Raw genomic sequence first — 13,944 nt, 5'->3', positions numbered from 1 at the left:
AGGGAAATAGATATGTAGTCATTTTTATGAGGACGATGTTGCTCTCTGTGTTCAGGCACAGTTACAAAATGGTCTTTTGTCTTGACCATGATCAGAGAGCAGTCTTTTAGGTATTCTGTGATACTGTCATGTTTCTAGCAGAAAAGAGAGGCCTACCTTTTTGTACTAGGCCAGCTCCAGGAAGACACGGACGGCTTTTCTTTCATCAGAGATCCTTGTCATTAAGGCTTTTTAGGCCTACATTGCAAGCAGCTGAAAACACAACATTTATCTTTACATTAAGCAGAGCTCAGAGGATTTAACTTGAACTTCCCTTCTCAAGAAATGAGAATTTGGGAGGCTTTCCACCTTAGATAAGGGCCAGGTTGCAGTAGTTGGTTATACCCTGAGGTCAGAGGGTTGAACAAAGGCAGCTAGTGGATTAATCTCTCAGGACACACACCACCTCCCCTTCTCGAAGTAGGGCTCTAGTAATCGGGGTATGTGGAGCTGGAAAATCTTGAGATGTTCTTTCCTCCCACCTAGAAACGCCTTCATGCAGGGAACACCCAGGGCCTCTGCAGAAATGCCTGTCCCTCACTCAGCATGTACCAGTACTTCATTCCATTCTATTGCTAAATAGTATTCCCAATGCGCAGATACACCTTTTATTTACCCATTCATAATTTCATAGATATCTGGGTCAAACGCTAACTCCACAGTTTATCCTTTTAAGAAACTGAACTATTTTCCAAGTAGCTGTACCAATTTACATGGTCACCAGGAATCCTGGTCGTTATTTTCTCTTTGTGATTGTAGCCATCTTAGTGGGATATGAGGTGGCATCTCATTTAGGTTTCAACTTGCATTTCCCTAATCTTTTCATGTGTTTATTGGCTATCTCCTTATCTTTGGAGAAATGGCTACTCTAATCCTCTGTCCATCTTTTTTTTTTTTTTTTTTTTGTCTTTTTGTCTTTTTGTTGTTGTTGTTGTTGTTGTTGCTATTTCTTGGGCCGCTCCCGCGGCATATGGAGGTTCCCAGGCTAGGGGCTGAATCGGAGCTGTAGCCACCGGCCTACGCCAGAGCCACAGCAACGCGGGATCTGAGCCTCGTCTGCAACCTACACCACAGCTCACGGCAACGCCGGATCGTTAACCCACTGAGCAAGGCCAGGGACCGAACCCTCTACCTCATGGTTCCTAGTCGGATTCGTTAACCACTGCGCCACGACGGGAACTCCCCTCTGTCCATCTTTTAATGTGACTCTTTTCATTGTTGAGTTCTTTATATAACCTGCACTCGTATCAGATATATCTGGATTCTCATCAGATACACAATCTGCAAATATTTTCACCCATTCTATGGGTTGTTTCACTTGATCAAACAAAGTACAAAATTTTTTAAGTTTGATGACGTCCAACTTACTCTTCATTGGTTGCTTGTATTTTGGTGCCATACCTAAGAAACTATTGCCTGCAATGAGGTCATAAAGATTGACCCTGTGTTTTTCATTTAGCTTCTATGAGTTTTTCTGTCTTAGATCCAATTCAGAGTTAATTTTTCAATCAGAATATGCTCTGTAACAAGATGCCAGATGATTTGTATGCACAATAAAATTAAGAAGCACTGATTTAAATTACTAGTAAATTCTTATTTCCTTGCCTTACAATCATTTCAGAAGCTTTAAAAAATTATGACTAGGAGTTGCTGTTGTAAGCTCAGTGGTAACAAACCCAACTAGTGTCCATGAGGATGTGGGTTTGATCCCTGGGTTGAAGGAGCTGGCGTTGCTGTGAGCTGTGGTATAGGTCGAAGACGTGGCTAAAATCCCACATTGCTGTGGCTATGGAGTGGACTGGCGGCTACAGCTCTGATTCGACCCCTGGTCTGGGAACTTCCATATGCCAAGGTTGTAGCCCTAAAAGACCAAAAAAAAAAAAAAAACCACAAAGTTATGCCTGAGCCTTACAGATAAAACAATTTTACTTAGCCTGAGCTTTTTTTTTGTTTGTTTAACCTTTTTAGTTGACTTGGATTTACATTTTATCATCTGGCTATCATGTCTGAGGCATTTAATTTGTCCCCCTGCCCCTTTTTTTTCTCTTTAAGGCCATAACAGCAGCATATGGAAGTTCCCAGGCTAGGGGTTGAATTGGAGCTGCAGCTGCTGGCCTACATCACAGCCACAGCCACACCAGATCTGAGCAACCTACACCACAGCTAGCAGCAACGCTAGATCTGTAACCCATTGAGCGAGGCCTGGGATTGAACCCGCATCTTCATGGAGACTAGCCAGCTTCTTAACCCTCGAGCCACAATGGGAACTCCTGTCTACCCACTCCCCCTTTTTTTTCTCAAAAGAGAGGGATGGAAATAGGTAAAACACACTCCTGTCTTCTCTTTGGAAATCCAGAATCATAGAAGAAATTCAAATGCATCAATGACCCACAGACCTAAATTCATAAAAATCTTGAACATGAGGCAAAAAACTTTCATGACCCTGGATTTGGCAGTGAATTGTTATATATGGCACCAAAACCACGAGTGACATCAGAAAAAAAGACATATTTGACAGCATCAAAATTTAAAACTTTTGTGCAAAGAGCACTATCAACAAAGTGAAAAAATAACCTGTAACTGAAAGGGTTTTATGTCCAGAACGTATAAAGAACTCCTACAATTCAACAACAAAAATTTTCAAAAGGCAAGGGACTTGAAATTTCTCCAAAGACATACAAACAGCCAAGAAAACACACTCATCACCAAGTCATTAGGGAAATGCAAATCTAAACCATGCTGACTAACCATCTAATACCTGGTAGGATGGCTGTAATTTTTTTGTGTGTGTCTTTTTGCCTTTCCTAGGGCCACACCCACGGCATATGGAGGTTCCCAGGCTAGAGGTCTAATTGGAGCTGTAGACACCAGCCTACACCACAGCCACAGCAACTCATGATCCAAGCCAGGTCTGCAACCTACACCACAGCTCATGGCAACACCAGATCCTTAACCCTCTGAGCAAAGCCAGGAATCGAACCCACAACCTCATGGCTCCTAGTCAAGATTCGTTAATCAGTGAGCCATGATGGGAACTCCGGATGGCTATAATTTAAAACAGAAGATAAGGAGTGTTGCCAAGGATGTAGAGAAAATTGGAACCCATACATTGCCGATGGGAATGTAAAACAGTGCAACTGGTGTGGAAAATAAGCACTTCCTCCAAAAGTTAAAAATAGATTTACTAGGAGTTCCCGTTAATGGCTCAGTAGGTTATGAACCCAACTAACATCCACGAGGACGTGGATTCAATCCCTGGCCTAGCTCAGCAGGTTAAGGATCTGGCATTGCCTTTAGCTGTGGTGTAGGCCAGCAGCTGCAGCTCCGATTCAACCCCTAGCCTGAGAACTTCCATATGCCACAAGCCCCTTAAAAAAAAAATTACCTTATGACCCAACAATTCCACTCTAGGTATGAATCCAAATGAATTAAAAACAGTAACTCTAATTCTTATACACTAATGTTACGGCAGCATTATTCACAATATCTAAAGGATGTAAGTGTCCATCAACCAATGAAATGAAGAAAATGTGGTAATTATTACTCAGTCTCAGTCATGAAAGGGGAAAAAGTGCTGAATGATGAAAAAAATGCTCCAACATAAATGATCCTTGGAAACATGCTAAGAAGCCTGACACAAAAGGTCACATAAAGGCACATCTCATTATGCTTCAAAAATACTACATTTATGGAGTCCCCACTGTGGCACAGTGGGTTAAGGATCTGGCATTGTCTCAGTAGCAGCTCAGGTTGTTGCCGAGGCATGGGTTCGATTCCCAGTCCAGCACAGTGGGTTAAGGATCTGGTGTTGCCACAGGTGTGGCATAGGTCACATCTGCAGCTTGGCTTCAATCCTTGGCCCAGGAACTTCCACATGCTGTGGGTGTAGTGCCCACCCCACCCCCCCCAAAAAAAAACCCTACTTTTTTTTTTTTTTTAAACAAACTGTAGATCTGTAGCAACCCTGGGTTGAGAAAGTCTTTCAGAGCCATTTTTCCGACAGCATTCACTTCGTGTCTCTGAATCACATTTACTTAACTCTTCACATTTTTCAAATATTTTCAGCATTACAGTATTTGTTATGATGATCTGTCATTAACGGTCTTTGATGCTATTATGATAAATGCAAATGTGGCGGGAAATAGCAAAAGAACTAAAATTAGAAGCCAAGCCTGAAGATGTGACTGAACTGCTGCAATCTCCTGATAAAACTTAAATGAATTAAGTAGCTGCTTTTTATGGATGAGCAAAAAAAAAGTGGTTTAAGATGAAATCTATGTAGTCCTGGTGAAGAAGCTGTGAAGACTGGAGAAGTGACAACAACGGGTTTAGAATATCACATAAACTTAGTTGAGAAAGCAGTGGCAGGGTTTGAGAGGTCTGATTCCAATTTTGAAAGACGTGCCTGCTACAGAGAAATCATTTGTGGAAGGAAGAGTCAATCAGTGTGGCAAACTTCATTGTTGTCTTATTTTAAGAAACTTTGACAGCAACCACTACCCTAATCAGTCAGCAGACACAAACATCGAGGCAGGACCCTCTATCAGGAAAAAGATTACAATTCATTGAAGGTGCAGATGACAGTTAGCATATTTTAGCAATGAAGTATTTTAATTAAGGTATATACATTGTTTAAGACAAAATACTACTGCACACTTAATAGACTACATTATAGTGTAAGTATAACTTATATATGCATTGGAAAACCAAAAACTTCATGTGACTTGCTTTCTTGTGATATTAGGTTTATTAAGGTGCTCTGGAGCTGAATCCATACTATCTCTGAGGTATGCCTGTACTACAAAAACTAGAATGTATGCTTCATGTGGACAGACTGCCAAAGAAAAGGGGATCAGTTTGTAGTACTGTTCCTTCTACAATATTCAATAAGGAGTACAGTCATTACTTTCCCCTTGAAAAAGAAGAACAGAAATGAGCTTCTCCGATATTTTTTCCCCCCTCCTGGGATCAGACTGTGTGACTGATGATCACCAATTCTGTGACATTCTACCCATCAAGCAGTTGGGCCTAGGACCCTTAAATCTGGGCAAGACTGCTAGACCATTAGAATACAGGAGAAATGACACTGGGCCAGTGTGGAGGCCACATCTTAAAAAACTGACAGCTTTTATTTTTCTTAAAATACTTGCTCTTTAAAACCATCTACCATCTTGTGGGGAAGCACAAGCAGCCCCATAGAAAAGTACATGCGGAGAGGAACTGAGACTCCAACTGCACTCCCGGATGAAAGTCATGTATTAGTTAAATGGCTATGTGAATAAGCCCTCTCGAAATTCTCCAGACCCAGCCAAGTTGCTCCAGCAGTACTCAGCAATCCTTGCCAAACTGCTCATTCATGAATAAAATTAATGGCCAATTCTTGTTCTCAGCCCCTAAGCTGTGAGGTAGCTTGTTAAAAGCATGAGATAACCACAAACAGCAGAAATTCCCTTCCCTCCCTAAAAATTATAAGGGGTGGAGAATGAGTCTAAATAGGTTTTTTAAAAAATCTAGCTTGAACATACAGTGACAACTACATACATAGGCCATTAAAGAATTAGGCCCCGTATTAGGTGTGGTCTTCCGAGGCAATCTATACAGGGAGCTCCCATATATGCCTAGTTCTGTTCTAAGCCTAAAGTGTAGTAAGCAAGACAGATTGGGTTGTAGATCTAGAACAGGTTACATTACAATTAGGGAGTCTTAAGGCACAAATGTTAACATGTATAAACTGGAATTATAAAGTGCGGATGTGTTTTGTCACTATCTGGAAAAAAAATCTCAGTCTTATTCTATTCAATCTGACCAAAGCAAAGATGTTGGGAGGGGGTGCTTTTCCTCCATTTCCAAAAGGGCTGACCACAAAAAAAGTAGTTCCGATGGGCTGGGAAGGTATCTATCACTCCTACTGACGAGGAAAGGCAGCTAGGGATCGAGGTGAGGAAAACGATGCCTGGAAAGACAAAGAAACCCTCTCCCTCACACTTTAGCTCATGTAACAAAATTTGCCTGCTTATCTAGATCTATCAAACCTATTCTGTAGATCAAAGGTGGTAAAATGTCTTTCTCTTTGTAGTTTTTGGTAGAAAACAATTACCCCAGACTCTCCCCCTAAAGCAAGTCCTCCTGCCACACACAAACAACACGCTCAAGTATTTCCCATCTTCAAAGAACACAAAAGGCAAAAACTTCCTCTACACTGCCACAGCTACTGCCCCCCTTTCTCCGATTCTCTTTGGGCAACCTGGTATTGTCTAGGTTCACTCTAATGAGAATTTTAACCTTATCACCCTTTAAAACCCCATTATTGTCATAAAGGTCCTTCCCTTCAGTAAATCCATAGGTTAATATTTGATCTGTGATGAATACTTGAAGCAACAGCATTTAACAGAGTTCATTTACCATCTTTCTCCTTGTGAAGTTTCTATTTCTACACTGGCTTTCACTCTACCTGTCCATGTCCTTTGCTGGTTTCCTCTCATCTCTCTGCAAAGAAAGTTAGTGTTGAACTAGGGCTCAACCTTCCCAAAGTGTCTTTATCCAACACTGTCTAAAATTTCTCTGGTCAGGATTTCTCAACCTTGGCACTAGGTTGAGATAAAGCTTTGTCATGGGAGCCTGCTCTACGTATCACAGAATGTTCAGCAGTATCCTTGGCCTTTATATTAAGTAGATGCCAAGAGTATCCTCAATCATTTTGGCAAAAAGGCGTCTCCAGACATTGCCAAAGCCCCCTGGGGGGCAAAGTTACTACTGACTGAAAACCACTTATCTAGTTCCTTGGCTTGAAATACTATCTATATACACCAATAGCTGTGTAACTTGTCTGGAGCCTGAATCTCTCCTCCAATTGCCTTCTCATTATCTCCAATTATATATCATGTGCATCTCACTTAATACATCAAAACTAGATTTCTCATTTACACATTGTTTGACATCTCTCTTGTTCTTAACCTCACACTTTTTTTTCATTTTGTCTTGTTTTTGTCTCTTTTTTTGGGGGGGGGGGCCTGCACCTCTGGCATATGGAAGTTTCCAGGCTAGGTGTTGAATTAGAGCTGCAGCTGCCAGCCTACACCACAGCCACAGCAATGCAGGATCCCCAACCCACTGAATGAGCCAAGGATCAAACCAGTGTCCTCAGGGATACTGGTCAAGTTCGTTACTGCTGAGCCACGATGGGAACTCCAACCTCACACTTTTACCCATCAGTAAAACCTACTGACTCTGCCTTCAGAACATACCCCAAATCTAACCGCTTTTTACCACCTCCACTGCTACCAATGCAGCCCAAGCTGGCATTATCTCTCATTGAGATCATTACCTCCTAAGAGTCTCTCTGCTTCCACCCTGGTCCCCCTAGTCCAATGGTTCTCACTTGGGAACTTATTAGAAATGCAAATTCTCCTCCCACACCCCTAAACTAGTAAATCAGAAACTCTGAGCACAGGGCATAAAAACTGGCTATTAAGCACCCCCCCATCAAATTCCTGAACCACTTCCCTGTTCCCATCTCTCTAGTCGTAGTCCCTACACCACTTTCTCCCTAGCTCACCTTGCCCAGTCACAACGAACTTTCGGTTCTACAAACACACTCAGAACATTCACAGCACAGCACATTGTCATTACTTGTCCCTCTTCCTGAAAAGCTCTTCACCCTCCCAGATATTCTTCAGGTCTCTATTTAATGCCATCTTCTCAATGAGGCCATCTCTGACTACCCTATATAAATAATACCTTTTTCCTAGAGTTTCCCTTGTGGCACAGTGGAAACAATCCGACTAGGAACCGTAGGGATGCGGGTTCAATCCCTGGCCTTGCTCAGTAGGTTAAGGATCCGGCATTGCCATGAGCTGTGGTGTAGGTCACAGACATGGCTCGAATCTGACATTGCTGTGGCTGTGGCATAGGCTGGCACTACAGCTTCAACTGGACCTCTAGCCTGGGACCCTCCATATGCCAACAGTGCGGCCTTAAAAAGCAAAAATAAAAAATAAAAACAAATAAAATAAAATACCTTCTTCCTGAAATAGTCTCCACACTCTGCTTAATTTTTCAGCAAAGGCCTTGTCACTACCTAACAGGCTATATGTGTATGTTTTCACGGTCTCCTTGCATCCTACTATGTAGACCCCATATGGACAGAACTTCATTTTATTTACTGCTATACTATGAGCAACTACAAAAGAACCTGTGACTCAACAGATGTTCAAATAGATGTTCACTTTCTTGGGCAACAGTTCCCTATTGTTGACTAGAGGAAAGATACAAAGAAGTCAAGGAAAAACACTTAATATTACTTAAGTAGCTGCCCAGAAATTCCGAAACAAAAATCCCCAAACTGTAAGTGAATGAGAGGGACAGAATGCAACAGTTGACAGTTCAGAGTACATCAACTGGTTAGCAAAGTTTAGGAGGGCTCTAAAATGAATCCCAGAAGAACCAACAAGCTTTACATAAGCCAAAGAAGATGGATGAAATTCCAGAAGGGAGAATACCGCATGCCACACTAGAGAAGCACAGATTTGCCAAGTATAGTCTTCCCAAGCCTGTTTGTTCACTGGATATACTGTTACCTTGAGGAATGGTTAAAAGGATGGTAGAGGATAGGACAAGGTTGAATTAAACAGGTTTCTTTAATGCAGGACTTCTTGCTGACTTAATCAACCTGTTTAAAGTTAACCTCTAAGAGAAGGAGGACAGTATACAGTACTTCCCCACCTAAACCACGTAACTCTTTGTTTTGCACAAAGACGTGCCTTAGCTTCACTTTCATCACTAATGTTAGTGACATTCTTACCTCTTCAATTCTGTTGTAACTTGCCTATAAAATTAATAGAGTAATAACGTCTCCCCTTTCATTACTAAATTTAGGCCTGAAACTCCAATTCTGAATACACAGAGGCCAACTATCATTTATCTAATTTGCTAACTTTGTTTAGAACCACAAATACTTCACTTGGGAAATAAAATCTAGAAATGTTATTTCCACCAGTCTATTCTCTATTCATTTTGTAATAAACTAACATGAGAACAATTTACAGTATTTCAAGATTCTTTTTTGTGCTTTTAAGAATTGTACAGAGTTTGAACTCCTTAAAAAGATAATTCAGATCTAAGATGAACATACTACAAACAAAAACAAAAAAACAAAATCACACCAGTACAACAATTAAAAGGTACTCAGGAGACCCTTTAGTGAGTGTTGTATACAGGCCTCACCACCACTTTCCACAGTGAAGAAATCCTAATGCCCTGATTCAAAAGGCGAATTAACTAATCACATACCAAAAGGAGTGAACAAAGCCCAGGCCACCTAACTTCTCTGTTGGCTCTTTTTAACACACTATATGGTATACATGCACATATTTCAATTGCAAACAAAAAAAAATTAACAAAAAATAATCTCAAGTGTGATAAAGTCTAAGGTAAATCAACTTCAATAGTCTTTAAAAGACAGTTTGAGCAAGACATCTTTTTCTTTCTACAAAAAAAGCAAGACAAACAAGTGTAAAAGCTAGAGATTTATTGTTATTTTGTGATTAATAAATTGTCAAATTGGTTATGACACTATCCCATACTGTATACCACCATTGGCCAGTACACAAGTTTTTCAACCGTACTGAGGCATAAGGCAAGAGAGCACAGAGACACATGAATACCATCCTTAACAACTTCCTCTTCGTCATGCCTCCACCTCGACCTTTGTACATGGTTTTCTTCCTGGGGAAAGTGTCACAACAGTGCACAAAACGGTGGGCAACCTGGCCTCTTTACTTTTTTTTAATAGCAAGCAACTTACAGAAGTAATGGAATTCAACTTTATTTCCCTTGATTTTACTGGTCTGAATTCATTTTAGGTTACTTTAACATTTTAATTTCCTGTAACTGTACATGAGAGAATATAATGACCTAAGAGAATACTGCATCAGAGTCAGCCAAATATATTACTGACCCAAAAGTTATGTTTTAATTGGTCCTAAAGGAATGTACCACCCCAACAGTTTGAGAGTTAGGCAAACGACTTCTTTGGGGAAGGAAGGAAAAAGCTGTAGAACAGCCAAATGTACTCAACATTGTTAAAACGGCTCTGTTTTCACCCTTGAATGATACTTCTTTACTACACTATATGCACAGAAATCCTAACAGAATCTTGGTTGCCAGTATTATTTAGGCTGGCCCAATCCAGGATAGATCCCCTCCCCACCCCCCAAATTCCCCTTCTCTCAGGCTCTGAAAAGCACAATATTTAACTATTTCTTAATAGAACTACCAAAACACTTCAGAAACAAGTGGCTCACAAATCATTTTAAATTCATGTATTGCCTGTGCATGAGAAAAATGATAAACCCAAAAGATAGTTCTATTTTTATATGGCGATTAAAAATAAATGAAACATCAAGACACTTTCAGTGAAAGCAACATTTCAATTACAAATTGTAATGCCTGTTAAACTACCTATGGGAAAAGCTGAAAAGTCCTAGGCGAATGCACTTTTGGGTTATACTAAGTGCTCCTTCAGTCTGCACAAAGATTAAGATAATTTACAATCTGTGAATGTTGCGACAATGTTACATTATGATGTCTATACAATTAAACGTCCTTAAAGAGATAACCAGAATCAGCTTTTCTACTATATTTTCAACAAACCTAATGTGTACTTTTGCTGAAAGATGTTTATCAAAGATGCTGTAAGATCTTACACAATTAGGAAATACTCAGCTTTAAAGTTATTTCCTTATCTATACTTTTTCAGTTGCAGATGTTCTGCTCAGATAATCTACTGCAGTATGTTTCTAGAAATGCAGTTCCAAATGTGCATACATATACTGTATACAAATAAAGCAAAAACTGTCAGTGGTATAAATCTTACAGCATTTTTGTTTGCAAAAATACATGCCAAAGTCACAATAAGCGATATTGTACCACAAATTATAGAGCGCAAATGATTTGCTTCTTTTTAATGCTTTTATTCTACATAAATTACTACCATAGGCTAATGTTTAAAAAGCAAATAAACTGGACAGATGCTGGACAAAAATTCTGTTCACCCAACTATAAAAGGTGATATATTTTTTAAAAATTACAATGCAGAAGTGTTTGATGCATGCAGTAGCCTTAAATGAAAAAGCATTGATTCCCACTGTTCCAGGAAAACAGAAAAAAACAAACAAACAAAAAAAACACAGAGAAACCCACACATCTTACTGCACTCCACCTTAAAATGCATCATATTGGGTTTGTTTATAACAGCACAGAATTCCAAGAGTCAAAATGAAATAAAGCGGGTATTTTAAAGATTTAAGAGCCGTTATCAAAAATAAATTACATTTTTTCAAGATACAGAAAGGCTGCTATGACGGCTGTGAGCCCAGTAACCTTTCAATAGCCGCATTGATATCACCTCCTGTTGCTATTAGCGCTTGCAAATTTGCTTCACGGTTCAAAAATCCCATTGCACTGAGCTGTTCCAGTTGCTGTTGAAATCTGACTTCTGGATTCTGTAGCTGTTAAGAAAAAAACAAACCAAAACTCTTAAGGAAAATCGGTCCATGTCACACCAAAATAATCTTTTAAATTTTTAAACTGCTTTTCAAAATAACATATCCTAGTCTACTGAGCTATAAAAGCACTGGCCTCTCTTTTGAAACCTTCGACGTATTTAAAATCCAGTTATCACTTTAAACAGTCTATACCTAAACAATTATGTCAAATAGAACACATAACTCTGCTTTTAAAAAAAGCTTAATAAACGTCAACCATTATTTTAGATTCACTTAAGAAGCTCATAGAACATTCAGGAAAACTTTAACAAGTATGTTTAAAGGCATGCAAAATTGTGGTGCAGTAGGTTAAGGATCTGGTGTTGTCACTGCTGTGGAGCCAGTTCAATCCCTGGCCCACGAACTTCTGTATGCCACAGGCGAGGCCAAAAAAAAAAAAAAAAAAAAAAAAGAGGTATGCAAGTAGTTTAGCATTAGATTATTTCTTTTGTAGCTAGTGACCAACTGGGTAATTACAAAAGCCAGTGTCTTGATGTATAAAATTCTAAGTTTTAATGTGACTCAGAATATAGATTTCTCTATTGGCTAGTTAAGTGTTCAGAAAAGAGTTCCTATTTCAGATGCACAGATTATACTCTGACTGTTCAATTGCATCTTTTTCAGAAATGATGTTAAGAAAAAAAAAAATACATAAATCACCAATTTTGGGCAACCTGATAATAGTGAGGTCTGTAGATTGCTCACCTTAGATAACTACTTTGTCTAATACATGACATCGTTTTTTTAAATTTATTCCAAGAATATTTACTGAGCAAGTTATGCTCTATATTGGGAATACAAATACTTACATAAGATAAAACTCTGACCTGTTTATTGTGTTTCGCCCCACAGAAGTTTAAGGACAAGCTACTGTAGTAAGTATGAACTAGCAACCATCTGTATAATGGCATATTCTTAGTAAATAAATGTTTCCAGATGTAAGAACATCATTAGTTCACCTTTTTCAGCCATTTGTGAGGTGTATAAAAGTGATACAAGTTACCACAGGAGGCACTCGTGGGTGGGTGAGGCAGTTAGGACTTTTTAAAACTCAAAGTACAATGACTAGACAGAATATAATTGTTCAAGAGGTATCTGGGACAATGAAGTTTCTGTTCTTTTCTGACAAACTTGTATTTATAAAATATAACCTATTTCAAATAATTTCCAAACAGGGACTCCAGAAAAGAATGCATTTTTAAAGGCAACTTCCAAAAATTAAGGCAAATCACTTCTTTCTTCCCTACAACTACAACATTTCCTTTAGTGTCTAATACAGTACCAAAGTTAACAACTTTCGTAATGCCTGTTTTTTAGAATCAATATCCTTAAGAATGTGCTTTCTACTATAGACTAAACCTAAAGGCACAGCCACTTTTTCTTTTTAATGTATTTATTTTTTTGAAATTTCCAAATTTCTAACATTAAAAATCATTACCTGAGGATTCACTCCAGCAAGAGCCTGCAGCATTTGCTGGATAAACTGCTGGTGTCCAGGTTCAGTGGTTCCTGCTGTGGGACTTGGGTTTTCACTAGGTGCAGAATTAGAGCCATTGGTTCCTGAAGAGCTTCCGGTGCTTCCTAGTGCCCCCAGGCCAGGAGTAAACCTAGAAAAAGGGCAAACTGGTAATAACTGGTAATAAACCTAAACTCCTGCAAAACAAGAGGCCAGACCAGGCCAGGTGACAGCAAATCAGTTACATTTTAACAAGAACATTAGCTAAGTTATCTTCTTAAAATAAGTGTTTTTAACTTTCAAAACTTTTAAAAGCAATTTCCACCAAAAAAGGGGGAAGAATAATATTAAGCCTGAAATTCTCAGAGAAAGTAACCACTGTGCACTTTCACAGTCTTCCCCAAAGAAGCCTACCCTGGGATGAGGCCGGGGGCTTCCGTTGCTAAAGTCTGTAAACCCTGCTGAATCTGCAACAAGGCTTGCATCGCTCTAGGGTTTGACATTGCTGATAATGTATCAGGATTCTGCATCTAAGGAAGAAAGAAAAACTGTGGTAGTGAAGGAATTAAAACCAGTAAAGGTAAAATTTTAAATGTTTTCTTTGCTATGCTTCTGGAGAAAATCTAAAACCTTACTCCTAAACACTAGTTAATTCCTCATTTCTTCCCAAAATAAACATAAGCACCTCCTCTTTGATAGTAACCTAGTGTGCATATTGTTACCTGACCTCCTCCCAAGTCCATCACGAAAGCCATTTTTCATAATGAAAGACTATCAGGAGCTCCTCTGGAAGCCACAACTCTTCCCCTTTCCAACAGATAAAAGTACTGTTTCTAAGAGACAACTTCCAAATGCACAATTTATATAACATGATGATATGGTGAAAACCACGTATTCCTCCTGACC

At 39.3% G+C, this 13,944-nt stretch overlaps 1 protein-coding gene across 3 annotated transcripts in view; it reads right to left on the bottom strand.

The window, feature by feature from the left end:
- Nucleotides 1-9,550: 9,550 nt before the first annotated feature.
- The window catches only part of UBQLN1 (ubiquilin 1), a 40,910-nt gene continuing 36,516 nt past the window's right edge, over nt 9,551-13,944 (bottom strand). For 2 of the 3 annotated variants that reach the window (XM_021064658.2, XM_021064659.2), the window contains 3 exons: nt 13,453-13,568; nt 13,021-13,189; nt 9,551-11,546 (listed from right to left, as the gene is read on the bottom strand). In XM_021064658.2, coding sequence (XP_020920317.1) covers nt 11,394-11,546; nt 13,021-13,189; nt 13,453-13,568 — 438 coding nt within the window. In that variant the 3' untranslated portion in view covers nt 9,551-11,393. The remainder of the gene's footprint in view (nt 11,547-13,020; nt 13,190-13,452; nt 13,569-13,944) is intronic. The other variant, XR_014817745.1, reaches the window with a different exon arrangement.

The sequence above is a fragment of the Sus scrofa genome, chromosome 10, assembly GCF_054392235.1.
Source record: "Sus scrofa isolate SSC_HxYL_T2T_F1_AM1 chromosome 10, Sscrofa_HxYL_maternal_Yorkshire_Landrace_v2.0, whole genome shotgun sequence".
Classification (NCBI taxonomy): Eukaryota; Metazoa; Chordata; class Mammalia; order Artiodactyla; family Suidae; genus Sus; species Sus scrofa.
This window is presented reverse-complemented; position numbering and strand designations above follow the sequence as displayed.